Consider the following 13,764-nt stretch of genomic DNA (forward strand, 5'->3'; position numbering starts at 1 on the left):
CTCTCTCGCCCCCCCCCCCCCCTTTTTTTTTTTCGTCTTCTTCTTCCTCCCACGACTCTATCCAGCACCATGTTGGAGGCCCACTACTCTCCCTAAGGCACTTCTTCAAAGGACGTGTTTCATAACTTTATTTATTTATTTTTTATTTCCCTGTCTATCTCTGCCAGTGAGTGGACAAACAACCGACGGCTGCTCCCTGGGATACCCCCGCTTCCTCCTCCTGCTCCTCCTTCCAGTAGCTCTGTGGCTATTTGTCCTTATATGTCCAGGGTGCTCTGCAATCACAGGAAGGGGCCGATCTCTTATTGTTGCAGAGCCATCAACACTTTGGCATCAACTCTGGGATTTGAAGTCAAAGCATGGCCTCAGCCCATACATTATCAGATAAACAAAATTCTGTCCAGGCAACCAGGAAACCACAAAACCAGGGGAATCCCTGCCTTTGTTCTGTTTGACGAGGAGTGACAGTTAAATAGGTGTTGAAAAATTTTACTTGCTTGTGAAATTACTGTAAAAACTGTGCTTGTTCTTCATTTAAGTTCACTGGAGTCTTCAGTTTGATGCTCAACAGTACCAGCTCTGCATTTTATCAAGAATGGGGTCGCTGATGGGCACTGACAGATGGGGTAACATGCAGGAAGTTGCCATGAGTGTTGCCAAGCCTTGCCAACGGGATGGACTCAATGGCTTCCGTCCATTGGTGAACCTGTTTAGTAATGTTCTCACTTTTCCTCAACCGCCCCCCTCATCCGTTCTTCTCACAATGCCTGGAAGTAGCCGAGACCTACATCTCCCTCTCTGTTTTCTTAATCGTTGTTTTCCTTTATGGTTTTTCCTTTTTTTTTCTCTCCTTCTTTTACAAAGCACACAATTGATCCGACCTCCATCCAAACAAATAAAAACACAAGGACACGCACACGAGCCATACACCCCATGCAAACACCTCGCTTCCGATTCACATTTTCAAAGGATTTATATCCAAACATGGTCATGTTGTCTGATTTTTATTTCATCTGACTTGTTTGCTTTTCATAAAACACATCTACAAAAGAGATTTTACAATTTTACAAGTTGCAGCCCAAAATTCAACTAGACCTGCATGCATTGGTCAAAGCACCCAACCAGTATTAAAGCGTTTGACACCAGTGGTTCCCGACCTAAAGTACCCCCACAGCCCTGTCAGTTGAACTTGCATCTATCATGATCACACCTGTCATGTATCAAATGTATAACATTTATACATTTTATTACATAAACATGGATATTGTTTGTTATTATTTAAGTGTCGATGTTATGGTTGGTTTGGTCATCTTCACTACTTCCATACAAAGCTGATGTTCCAACCATTTGACCATAGCTTTTGGCCAATCATTTGTAGGGCTGCAACTAAAGATTATTTTCATTGTCGATTCTTTTCTCGAATAACTGATTAGTTGTTTGGTCTGTAAAATGTCAGAAAATGGTGAAAAACGTAAATCCTTGTTTTCCAAAGCCTACAATGACGTCCTCAGATGTCTTGTATTGTCCACAGCCCAAAGATATTTGGAAGTTTACTGTCATGAAAGAGTAAAGAAACCACACAATATTCACATTTAAGAAGCTGAAATCAGAGAATTTTGATTTTAATTTTTGTAAGAACATTACTCAAAATAGTTGGCAATTCATTAACTGTAATGGTCGACAACTGTTTAGCTAAAATAAATAGCTAACAATTGTTAGCTATTTATTTCAACCATTTAGCCGTTACCTTTAGCAGCTTGTTTAGACTTAAGTGCTGGCTAAGTAATTTTCACGTAGTCTTGCAAATTGCAACAGGTAGTGGTGTTCAGGTGTTACAGCTGCCTTAATATGTGGCTATATTCTTTTTAACCTGGTTGGGAATCACTGGTCTACACAATAGACACTGAAAAGGCAATTATTTACAGTCTTATCCCTTTAACTACACACTGTAGAAAGAAACACCTACATTTCAGCTCAAAATTAGGAATATGGAATTCCATATTTTTCTTTGACAGTACATCTGAATTGGGTGCCGTCTTATCAGTAGAAATAAAAAATAATCTTCTTTTTATTAATCAAATGTCCACTTGCTTCATTCTGCAATCCCCGCTTTTTGTTCAAGAAGCGTTTATCTACCGGAAGTCGACCTTAAAGAGTTCTCTCCTCCTTCTTCAACGTCTCCTTCTGTGAAATACTTTGATCTGAAGGAAACACAGTTCACAGTTCACTTTTGCGGTGCCTCAATTAACTTTCCTGAGCCTGGTTCTCTGTGAACCCGAGGCTGCCCTGAGGATGAAGTAACTTTCCACTAGTTTTTTTTTTTGTTGTTATTCATGACCCCTGAGCCCTTCTCCCCCTCGCTCCATTATGCCCCCTCTATCTTCATTTCTCCTCCCTTGTCTCCTGCTCGCTTTATTATTGACGGATGTCCTGCACAGGCGTTTTCATCCATGTCTATGAGCAGCTTTGCAGGATGCATTCAGAAGTATGTGTGTGTGCAGGTGGGTGTGTAGGGCAGTTCCTGCACATCTGTCGGCTGCATTTCTCTCAGTCAGGGCAGAGAAAAGGTTGTTTTTCACCACCAGGAGAAGGTGTCTCCCATCTAGAATGATCGATTTGGTCTTGCTTCCTTCCTCTTGGTCCTCATAACACTACGCCTGTGCTCTCAGGCAGCAAGCCAGGAGCTTCCGGACACTGTTGTGGAGCACTTATTAGTGCCAGTTTACCTAAACTGGTCAACTCAGCAATGACACAGTTTCCCTTTGAATGTCAAAGCTTCTTACACGCAAATTAAAAAATTATTCGGAAATCACCAAAATATGAATGAAACTTAAAAAGTACTCATAATAATGAGATAGACTCTCAACGAGGAGGGCACAGCTTGTTTACCCAACAAAATTTGGTCTTCCAGCTTCCTCTCAGGCAGTTTCCTCTGTCCTGGAGAGGCGTGAAGGGTAGGAAAGCGTTGGTGGGGGAAGGCTGAAGCTCTCCGGGATAGCCAGGCACGTACCGCATCTCCCCAAGGGTCCTCATATATATATTTTTTCAACATGGCACAAAAACACACCATGCTTTCCTGCCATTACTTCGCACAGAGCTATGGGGGTTTAGAAAAACTAATAGGCCACTAAAAATACTTGGAGCCCGGGGCCTGGGCCAGGGCTTTTCCTTCCAGTGTACGCGTGGGGCATTGAGGAAAGAGGAAACAAGCAGCTCTGGTTGCATGGGGGCTTCCTGCACGACATTATAAAGAGCTCCCTCCCTTCAGCCTCCCCTCACAGTGCTGTTCAGAGCCAGTGGAGACTGCGGGTGAGGCCCTGCTCCACGTCTTCGATTGTAGACTGAACACTGTGCCGAGGGGCTTGACGTCAACGCGGCGCACGTTAGTTCTCGTCCCTGCTGGTCGGGGTGAGTTGGAAATTGAATCTTGGTACATTCACATCACTGCTTGCTTGGATTGACATGTTTGGTTTTAAGCGGAGATGTTGATGATTTAGTTCTTTCTTGATTAATCCTTAAAAATTTGGAAAAGTAATCACTGGACAGATGAGGATGTCCACTGAAGTCAATTGTTTCAGTGAAATAAAGAAAATGGTTTCACTTCAGATTTTGACAACATTTTAAGTCTTGATGAGCTCTCAGCAGTGACTACTTTGCTGCAACTTGCAGCTGCTTTGATAAATGAATAGTAAAGAATTCATGATAAAGATCAAGTGTATCAAGGGGATGTTTCTTTTGTTTTCATCATGCAGGTACGAGTAGGGAGCTGGTCTCACCTAACAGATGTGTCTGGGACACTCCAGCATATTTATTTGATCGACTACACATAGGTAGGTCATCAATGTGCATCAATATTTAAAAAAACGTTCATGCATTATGAATTCAAACAATGCATGTGGGTTGCTTGTTTCATCTATGATGCCTTCTCCACAGATCCAAATGAGCATGATGGAGCTGGAAGGATACCGGGTGAACAGAGAGCAGGGGGGGATGAGGGCTGCTGCCCCGGCTGAGGGATACGTGAAGGAGTTCACGCGTCACTCTAACGACGTGCTGCTGAACCTGAACGAACTCCGTCACCGCGACATTCTGACTGACACCACCCTGGTGGTCGGCAACGTACACCTACGGGCACACTGCGCTGTGCTCGTGGCCTGCAGGTTGGTGCATCTACACAATATAGTCTCCTCTGCAGTCGTATACCATGGAAGGCTCTTCAGGTTTTCTCTGATTGGTACAGTTTTCAAAGGAGTGTTTTTCTGATGATAATATTTTCTTCTCATTTCTTTTAATGATACAACCCTATGGATGTTCTTACCTCTCTTCCTCTAGTTGGCTCATGCTTGTTTTGTCTCTTTCTAATTTTGTCTTCTTCTTCCCATCCCTTCTACACAGTGTGTTGCCTTATATCCCCTATTTAAAACACTAGAAGTGATCCAAATAAAAATTTCTTACCTTAAATATTTCTGTCTCTTCCTCTCTCCTGTCAGTGGGTTCTTCTACTCGATGTACTCTCGCCATGTGCTGCTTCAGGGGCGTGGTGGCAGCGGGGAGCAGCTCATGACAGTGTCTCTCCCTGATACCTTGGACCCATCCAGTATCTCCCTGCTGCTCGACTTCATGTACACCTCCCGCCTCCCTCTGACGCCAAGCATCGTCACCGGGGTGCTCACTGTTGCAACCTACCTGCAGATGGACCATGTGGCCGATACCTGCAGGGATTTCATGCAGCTGCACTGGTGAGGGACAGGAGAGAACGTCAGATTTTATGAATGAATAATAATAAAGATGCTATTGTGCACATTGATGGGTCATAAATTAAGGAACCAATTCAAACTGGATTGATTTTAATGTGCAGTCTTGCATGTTTTTAACTTGGGTCTTTGTTTCACAGCAGGGAGAATATGATTGCAAGACACCCTCAACTGGAGCTGGACTCCAGGGTGTCTGTAGCCTCTGTAGCTCCCAAAGCAGGGGACCTGCCCAATCCAGGACCCCAGAGATTACTCCCAACAGCGGTGGCAACAAGGTAGGAAAAATTTGGGTACAAATGAAAACATTTATATAAGCTGAAGGTGGCAGAAAGTGCTCTGTGGGTGGGTACATACTTGATCACTTAGTGTTTGTGTTAGATGAGTCACATTGTCGCTGTGCGCCTTTTTCTGTTGACAGGTTTAGCTCATTACAGCACTTCCTTTGTTTCTCCTGCAGGGTCCCTTCAGAGGTTGGAGACTCTCTCAAGCCAGGGGCTTTCCTGACCTGCCAGCTCGGGTCAAAGGAGCTGAAAGAAGAGCCCCTCATGGGCACCACGACTCCATCTCCACAAAGCCCCGCCCGCTCCAGCTGCCATCCAAACTCTCCAGCAGAATCCAACACCTGCAACAAAAACCTTGTGGTGAGTTTAAAACAGATCAAGCAGAATGAAGGTTGTTTATTCTAATAATGAAAACCAACGTCAAACACAAGGAGCCCTAACAGTGTAAGTATCACTAACCTGTACAAAAAATGTTTACATTAGCACTGGGAGGTTTTGTTTTATATTTAAATTGAAGTAACTGACTGGGTTTTGTTTATTTCTCCAGAGTGATGTCAAAGCCACGCCGGACCCAAAGGCTTGCAATTGGAAAAAATACAAGTACATTGTTCTCAACCCACTTTGTGCAAACACCGCGGTGAAGGAAGAGGAGATGGACGAACCACAAAGTAACACATCACCCATGGCTGCCAGGATTGGCTTGACACCCAGAGCACCCACAGAGGCGTGGTCTGGAGAAGTGCCTGGTCAGATTGATAGGTAAACTGGAATAATGAGAATTATGAGATAAGAAAGGAAAACTAAAACTTTTTTGCAAACATGTAATTATGAACCTTTCTTCATCAGACAGGGGCAGGCCTCCTGCTACGAGGGTTCTGGCCGAGCCCCTCCCCTCGGGCCACCCCCCTCTGTGGATCGCCCATCAGTGCCTCCCACTCACAAGGAGGGAACAGGTATAAACCAAACCCATGTCATATTGCAGACATTTTACCTTTAAACACATCATACCTTAAATATTTTCTTTGTCGAACACACTTATTCAAACTGTTCGTGTTTTGTCTGCTTGCTCAGTCTCACCCTGCACCATCTTCCCAAACCTGCGCCCCACTGATCTAGAACCTGCCCAACATGCAATCAAGCATGAAAACTACTTTGTGCCCTACTGTTATTCAGGCAACATTCAAGGAACCAAGAATGTCTCCTCCGGTGAGGCTATAAAAAATTGTCTTTCTTCCACTCTCTTTATTTAAAACCAATACCCTGACGCTGACCTTTGCTCTGGCAGGTGACAAGCCATACCGCTGTAATGTGTGCGGCGCCCAGTTCAACCGACCGGCCAACCTGAAGACTCACTCTCGCATTCACTCAGGAGAGAAGCCATATCGCTGTGACACCTGTGGCGCACGATTTGTTCAGGTGAGGGTTAACTCTGCATGTGGGCTAAGCGCCTGAGGGGATTTTAAAGTACACTTTCTCATAACACAGGGGCCAGTCATGCGAGTACACATTATTACATGTCCTCTTGTTCTCATAACAGTGCCTGTGTGACGTAATAAATGTCAGACCCAGGGTTTAACCCTACTCTCCGGGTTTAGGCTGATAACAATCTTTAAATGCAAATCTTGTCTTGTCTGGTTCTTCAACTGGTTTGTTCAGTTCCTCACACTTCTGTTTGTTCTGGTGTTAGGTTGCCCATCTGAGGGCCCACGTTCTGATCCATACAGGGGAGAAGCCGTACCCCTGCCACACCTGTGGCACCCGCTTTCGCCACCTGCAGACCCTGAAGAGCCATCTGCGCATTCACACTGGAGAGAAGCCATACACTGTGAGTCAGCAATACACACACACACGTGTCATACAACAAAAGCACAGCATGTAACACTCAGAAAGTCACAGAATATCCTTATTATCGCCCCATTGTTTGATCAGTTGACTTATTGTGTTTCAGTGTGAGAAGTGTGACCTTCACTTCCGCCACAAGAGTCAACTTCGTCTTCACCTGCGGCAGAAACATGGGGCCGTTACCAACACCAAGATCCGCTACAAGGTCCTGACCGAGTCCTACCAGCCTATTTTGCAGGCCTGCTGAAGACTAGATAGATGACCAGCTTGGACATCAAGTAAAAAGTTAAAATGGATCTCATTTGGAGAAAGAGATGGACGTTAACAAAAAGCTTTTAGCATCAACATGCCGGATGAGTTTTGCAGCTTGGAGCTAACATAACACATTATTATTAGTTTGAATCTCTAAGGTTCATTAGAAATCCTGGGTGGCTTTTCTGAGATGGAGATGATGGTAAGAAAAGTGTTTTTGAAGGTTTGTGAAGGGACAGAAGGAAGGGAATGAGACATGGAAAGAAAGGTAAAATGTTTTGGGATGTGTGTACACTGAATTTTGAAGGAGTATGAGTACGTGAAGGAAAGATAAAGCAAGTTTTATGAAGGAGAGGTAGTGAATTTTGGAGTAAATTAAATTCTGACTGGAGAAGCACTTAATCAATGTTAAGTCACTGAAATATTTTTTTTAAATGTGCATTTAGCTCAGATTTATCTTAACCTTGAGGCCTGGGGCCTGCATGTTCTTTCAAAGTATGCAGCGATATCTGATTTTAAAGTCCCAGCAGGCAAAGGACTTAGTTGTCTTGTACTGAGTATAAAGTATTAAAATTAAATGATGTTTTGTTTTCTGACATGAGCAATTTAAATTAGAAGACTGTAAGAAATTGGATAATTATTAATAATATTGCATTTGTATGTATGTTCATTTGCTGGACAAAGATGTTTTTGTACAATTAAATTAAATCATTTTTATATCAATTGGAGCTTTGGTGTTTCAGCATCTCATTTCATATCACACTTTGACATGTAATGTTGTGTATGCTGTACAAACAAATGGTGAAACGACTTTTCTAAAACTTATTACAAATATGAAAATGGTCACAAAGTGCTGACTAGACTACACATATTTGCAGAGCCTGTAAACCCTTCTCTCCCTCTGCCTTCCGCCTTCCTCCTCCCTAGACTTCCTTCCTCTCATTAATGCACTTTTTCTACCCATGAATCACGTCTTCTCTTAAGTCCAGTCTGTCCCGCCGTTTTCCAGATTTTGCTTTGTTTTTTCTTGGCGCTTTTGTGGAAACAATGAAGCCAAGGGCACCTGTTTCCTCCAGGCTCCTAATGCTGGGTACTCACACTACCAGCCAGTCAACACGTGTGTGAGCTCGCTGGTGCTTCCTGAAGGTGAGGGGGTCGACTGTGGAGGGGCTGCAGACTCCTGCTGAACTCTCCCACCCTCTGTCATCCTCTGCTTCCTGCGCCCTGATGAGTTGTGGCTAGCTGCACTTATTGTCCTGTTCAGCAGACAAACGTTGGAAGTTCGACGGGACTTTCCAAACTTTGGCCCCCCTGCTTCACTGAAAAAATTAAACCTATGACATGTAGTTTTTCCCATTCATCAACTTGGGGCCAATGGCACCTTGTGAGGGGTCCTCCCAGAAAGACTTTGTCAGAAAAATTGACTTCTGTGTGGTACACATATCAAGAAGTAAGTATTCCTAAAACCCTTTAGTGATTTTATTGAACAACAACAAGTAACCAAACTGGCAACCCGTATGCACGCTGTGGACATGTTAAAGTGTGTGTGGAGAATTCCTGTTAGAGGCAGAACATAGAGAAAGAGGTACTGTTTAGTAAGTATCAGCGTGCATCAGATTTGTGAGTGGAATCAATAAAATTTGTTTATTGTAACCTATAGCCTACAATTAAATCTCCTCCCAAAATGTAAAAGAAGAATTCAAGCACAAGAATCAGGGATGTGGGGATAAATTTTGCTATTGGAGAGCTCTGATACTAGCAGATACTTTATACAGTATTTTGTAAGTAAATGTAAGTATACTTTAAACTGACATAAACAAGGGGATATAAGACTGTGACACAGGAACTCTCCCCCAAGATTAGGTATAAAAACCTGTCCATTATTATTTGACTTCATATGCTTTATATGCTTCAGTTGTAATCCATCGCACATTAGCTCAAGATTCGTGTGTCCGGCTGTGGAAATTGGGATTCAGTCTTTGTCTATAGTATGTCTTTCTGTGTTTTGTGTGTGTATGTGGTGCTGTTGTCTCTCTCCTGGCTTCCTGCTGATCACTCACAGCTGCTACTCATCAAGACCATCAGTGGCAGCATATAAAACCCTGTACAGTTGTACCTAATAAAGTGGTCACGGGTTGTACAGCACCACTTATGCACAATTACATTTCCACCAACACATCTCAAATTACATCCTGGAAAAATAAACTTATACGAAAATCACCCTTTTCTGGGTTGTTTGTCTGCAGTTGGCATTTTTTAATGCCTCCCTCTAGTGTTGAAAGTCAATAGATCCAGAATTGTGTCATTTCTGTGGTGGAAAATAACTACATCCATCAAGTACTTTACTAACTTGGACTTGAGTATTTCAGTTTTATATTACTTTACATTTTTACTTTAAAACATTTTAGATGCAAATATGGTTTATTGTAACTTCCATTTATCTGATAGCTGTATAGGTTGTTATAGGTTTAACAGCCCAACTTTAAATTGAGAAGTTGGCTCAAAAACTGGATTTGTATTCAGCAATGATATGATATGATATACACAATAATATAACAAAATGAAAGGGCACATTCTGCATAATCAGTACTTTTACTTTAATACTTCAATACTTTTGTTTGAGGTAAAATCTAAATACAGAACTTTCACTTGTAATGGAGTATTTCTATGTCTTCTTTATCATTTTCATTGGATAATAGTATTTTATTGTCTTGTTTTTTTACAATAAAAACTCCGTGATTGAAGCTGATATGTTTATTTTAGCAAGATGTTTATTGAGGTGTGCACTGAAGTGTTGGTGGAAGTGTAACTGTGTAGGCCTCAGTCAAGATGGACTCTGTTTCCCAAATGTCAGACTGTTGCATTGTTGTATTGTGAAGATGAAACTTTCATACTATCATCTGGTTACTGCTGTTTACATTCACCCCATGCAAATTCAAAAAAATGCAGCCTTGTGCTGTATAATGACAAATAAACAACCTTGTACCTTGTAAAATAATTACATTTTATTGAAATAAATAGCCTACAAAGAGAGCAGAAATATCAAATTCAAAGTAGCTTTATTGGCATGAATGTACAGCAACAATATTGCCAAAGCTACATATAAATGACATAAGGACAATTAATTTCATACATTTCATGAAATAAGGATATAAAACAGTAAAAGTTGTGTTTGTGCGTTAATACAAAAGAAAATAATAATAATAATAATAAAAAATATATAAAATATAAAAATTCCGTAAAAAAAAAAATTAAAGATAAAAGTAAAGAAATAAATCAGTAAGCGTGTGTGTGTGTAAAAAAAAATGAAAATATTTTAAGAAATAAAATAAAATAAGTAAATGACACAGTAACGTGTGTGTGTGTGTGTGTGTGTGTTATTAAAATAATGTATTAAAAAAATTCAAATAAAATAAATAGATGAAACTGTAAACGTGTGTGAGTGTATATTAATAGGCAAAAACAAAAATGAATTAATTAGTACCAAAAAAATAAGTATCAAATGTGAGATTCAAAAACACTACAATTACTAAAATATCAAACAATCAAAATAATAATAATGTGAAAATTAGTACAATTATTTATGGGTTTCCACTGATTGTCCTCAGTTCATGGCATGAGGAGATATTTTGCAGCAAATATTTGACATTTTGGGCATTTCTCCCAGTATATAGGGGAGTTTCTGTGTGTCTGATAGAAATTCGAATTCGGGTGATATTTGGGAAAAATATACCCCTAACATAGGCTATAGGCTGTGTGTCTGATCAATGTCAGAAAGTGACTAAATGTCCATCACACAGTCTCACAGCCCAAGACGACATCTGCCAATTCTTTCATGTCTTTCAAGGTATTCACTCGTTTGCTGACTTACAACAAAGAAAATGATCAAATGTTTGGCATTTGTAATGTCTGAAACGGTTCATCATTAGCCTATCAAAACAGTTGGCAATTATTTTTCGGACTATAGTCTACAAGACAGTTAATGACTATTAAATAACCGTCAAATCATGAATTCAAAATAAATTATTTATTGTAATACAGCAGTGAATTTTCGGTGGTCGTCATGGTGACGAGGACTGACGCGTTGCACGGGCCCTATAAAGGCGGAGGTCAAAGTTCGAACTTCTTTCTGCACCTGAACGCTGACAGGAGCTGCTGACCTTTGACAAGTGAAACTCTTCACCTGTGGAAAAAGTGCTAACTTGTTGAAAGGTGACAGACATTAAAGAAAAGATCTCTGCTGAACATCTGGAAGTGAGAAAGCAGCTGTTGCAGTGAGGAAAAAAATGGTCTCCAGTGGTTTCTGCCGTGAGGAACACCTGCTGACTTTAGGCATCGTCCGTTTGCTGGATGACCGCTATGGTAAAACACATTAGACCACATCTATATCATGATTAAACACAACAAAATATACTACGTTAAATCATAAATTAATACAATATTTATCAATATAAATATAAGTTATGTAATGTTGTTTGAAAATATTTGGCCAGAACAGCATTAAAATAGGCTACTAAACCTACATTAAACATGTTATCTCGGCATTACAATAATTAATTAACACGATGGATTTTACTGAGAGAGCACGAGGCAGATGAAACAATTTATAGTGATTTATAAAACTTGCTAATTATTTTTAGGGGGTTGTCCAGGTTAATTTAAAGACAAAGATCGCGACCGCGCCATTTTTTAAAAAGCGCTAAAAGTTGTGTATGTTGCAGGCGCCATGGAAACGACATCAAATATTACAACTAGTCACAGGCAGACGTCTGACGTCAGTGTGGTCAACCTGTTGTTTGTTTATGATTCTGAGTCGGCATGTAAACACTGCAGATGCAGGTGTCCAGGGATGTTTGGTCCATAAGTTTATGGAAAAGTTAGCCTACAACCTTCAAGGAGTTTTTATTTTTACCAACTCATTGAATAATAAATACTCAGCTTTCCTTGTGCTCACTACATGATCAAAATATCATCTTTGGCACTTTGACGTCTTTGTAGTAATATACACACCTGTCCTGGAAAACCTGGAAAACATTTGACCAATTTTCCAGTAATGAAAAACACATGCAAAAGAGAACTGTGGACAAACAGTAAAATAATGTCCTGGGAAATCTTGTTTTGTCCTGGAAAACTATTTTAACATTATGTTGCAGCAGCATTCGACTCAGGATTTTTTTCTTAAGTCAAGAAACAAGTAGACTAACTTTTCTGGAAAAGTTTATTGTGGGAAAGATTTAAATCTCTACGCAGCACACCAGTCAACATGTGTGTTTTTAAATATGCTCGAGAAAATTTAAGCTGCTTACACTTTGATTAAATGAAGCTAACAAATAGTTTTAGAGCAGACTGTAGCCTCACAGTGAAAGTTGCATTTTCATCTTTTCTGATTTTAATTTCATTAAATACAAGAATAGAAATGAAACGGACACCATATTTTACATGTTATTGTAAGAGAGACAGACTTCAGTCCATGTGAAGAACTGAAATTGTATTTCATTCAAATGTAACTTCCACCAAGTGTCATAATCTAACAGCAGGACCTTTGAAAAACTTTTTAATATTTAAAAGATGTTAGTTGGATCCAAAGTTGTTTAATGTTGTGTTGTACAGTCTTCACATTATTCATGCTGAGCTTGAACAACATAAATAATCATAGTCTTTATGATCTTCTGTGTAAAACGATGTGAACTTTAAGTCATAAATGCTATTTTGACTTCTTAATCTGGGCTTCAATTAGTCATCCTGACTAACGTGAGTGATGTTTTTCTTTTCTTTCCATTCAGCTGCTCTGCCTCGGCCAGGACGCGTTCTTCAGATGATCGTGACCAACCTGAGGAACCGTCCTCTGAGCAGCACAAGTGTCGCCTCCATGAGGGAGTCCATCCTGAGCATGTACCACCACCTCATCACAGGCTCCAAGGACTTCCCTTTGATTCCATTCAAGGGGTCCTTACGGACACGTCAGACGGCCACACCCTTCGTCCCCGTGGACCAGGAGGAGAGGGAGAACACCACACCCTCTTTAACGGACGAACCAGCTGGTATTTTGGTTCCCACTGCAGGCTTGAGCTCTTCAGCTCCTAATATACTGACTGCAGCTCATCCTGAGAGGACGGAGCTGGGGGCCCTGAGGGCCGACCCCAGGAACTGTGTCCGACGGATGGAGTTTGACGGCGAGACTGTGACCAGAGTCATCTCCACTGGGTCCCGCTTTGAAGGCACCGAGGTGACCAACCGCTGGAGAGTGAGTGACTACAGCGGAGACGGTCGCATTCTCATGTCCGTCCTCTGCCAGTTCACCAGAGAGTCCACGTATTGTGCACGGACTCTGAGGAAGAAGAGGAAGGGCACTGAGGAAGAGAGCAGCACTCGACCAAAGAAACGCCTGAGAGTGTGACTGACGTTTTATTGTCTTGCTGGCAGGGTGGCATGAAAGACCTTTAGTTTTTACTCCTCAGGGCTGGCCTTTGCTTTTGGCAGGGCTTGTCAGGCCCCTGGTAGCGTCTTGCACCGGGGCCCCTGCACCATATGAAACAGGTGGTTGTCTGAGGGGTAAATATTGTATATATGTATATAGTTTGTTCATCATGGATGTAGCACACAGGCTCAGTGTTTTCAGTGCGTCTTGCACTGGT

At 41.4% G+C, this 13,764-nt stretch overlaps 2 protein-coding genes and 1 long non-coding RNA gene across 3 annotated transcripts; 2 read left to right on the forward strand and 1 right to left on the reverse strand.

Moving 5' to 3' along the window:
- Positions 1-1,158: 1,158 nt before the first annotated feature.
- LOC123980452 lies at positions 1,159-5,400 on the reverse strand. The gene is made up of 3 exons (XR_006827503.1): positions 5,109-5,400; positions 4,456-4,736; positions 1,159-1,553 (listed from the first exon to the last, which is right to left on the reverse strand). It is a non-coding gene; the product is annotated as an uncharacterized LOC123980452 (long non-coding RNA).
- bcl6b (BCL6B transcription repressor) lies at positions 3,304-7,857 on the forward strand. Its single transcript, XM_046064860.1, has 12 exons — positions 3,304-3,408; positions 3,753-3,830; positions 3,934-4,160; positions 4,491-4,739; positions 4,895-5,029; positions 5,212-5,395; positions 5,583-5,794; positions 5,882-5,988; positions 6,107-6,241; positions 6,321-6,451; positions 6,723-6,860; positions 6,984-7,857. The coding sequence occupies exons 3-12, from the start codon at positions 3,940-3,942 to the stop codon at positions 7,122-7,124; spliced, it is 1,653 nt and encodes a 550-aa protein (XP_045920816.1). The 5' UTR covers positions 3,304-3,408; positions 3,753-3,830; positions 3,934-3,939; the 3' UTR covers positions 7,125-7,857.
- Positions 7,858-11,242: 3,385 nt separating this feature from the next.
- Positions 11,243-13,755, forward strand: LOC123981103. Its single transcript, XM_046065748.1, has 2 exons — positions 11,243-11,491; positions 12,913-13,755. Exons 1-2 carry the CDS (start codon positions 11,416-11,418, stop codon positions 13,524-13,526), a joined length of 690 nt encoding a protein of 229 aa, XP_045921704.1. The 5' UTR covers positions 11,243-11,415; the 3' UTR covers positions 13,527-13,755.
- The last annotated feature ends 9 nt before the right edge of the window (positions 13,756-13,764 follow it).

Source organism: Micropterus dolomieu, linkage group LG12 (genome assembly GCF_021292245.1).
Source record: "Micropterus dolomieu isolate WLL.071019.BEF.003 ecotype Adirondacks linkage group LG12, ASM2129224v1, whole genome shotgun sequence".
Taxonomy (NCBI): Eukaryota; Metazoa; Chordata; class Actinopteri; order Centrarchiformes; family Centrarchidae; genus Micropterus; species Micropterus dolomieu.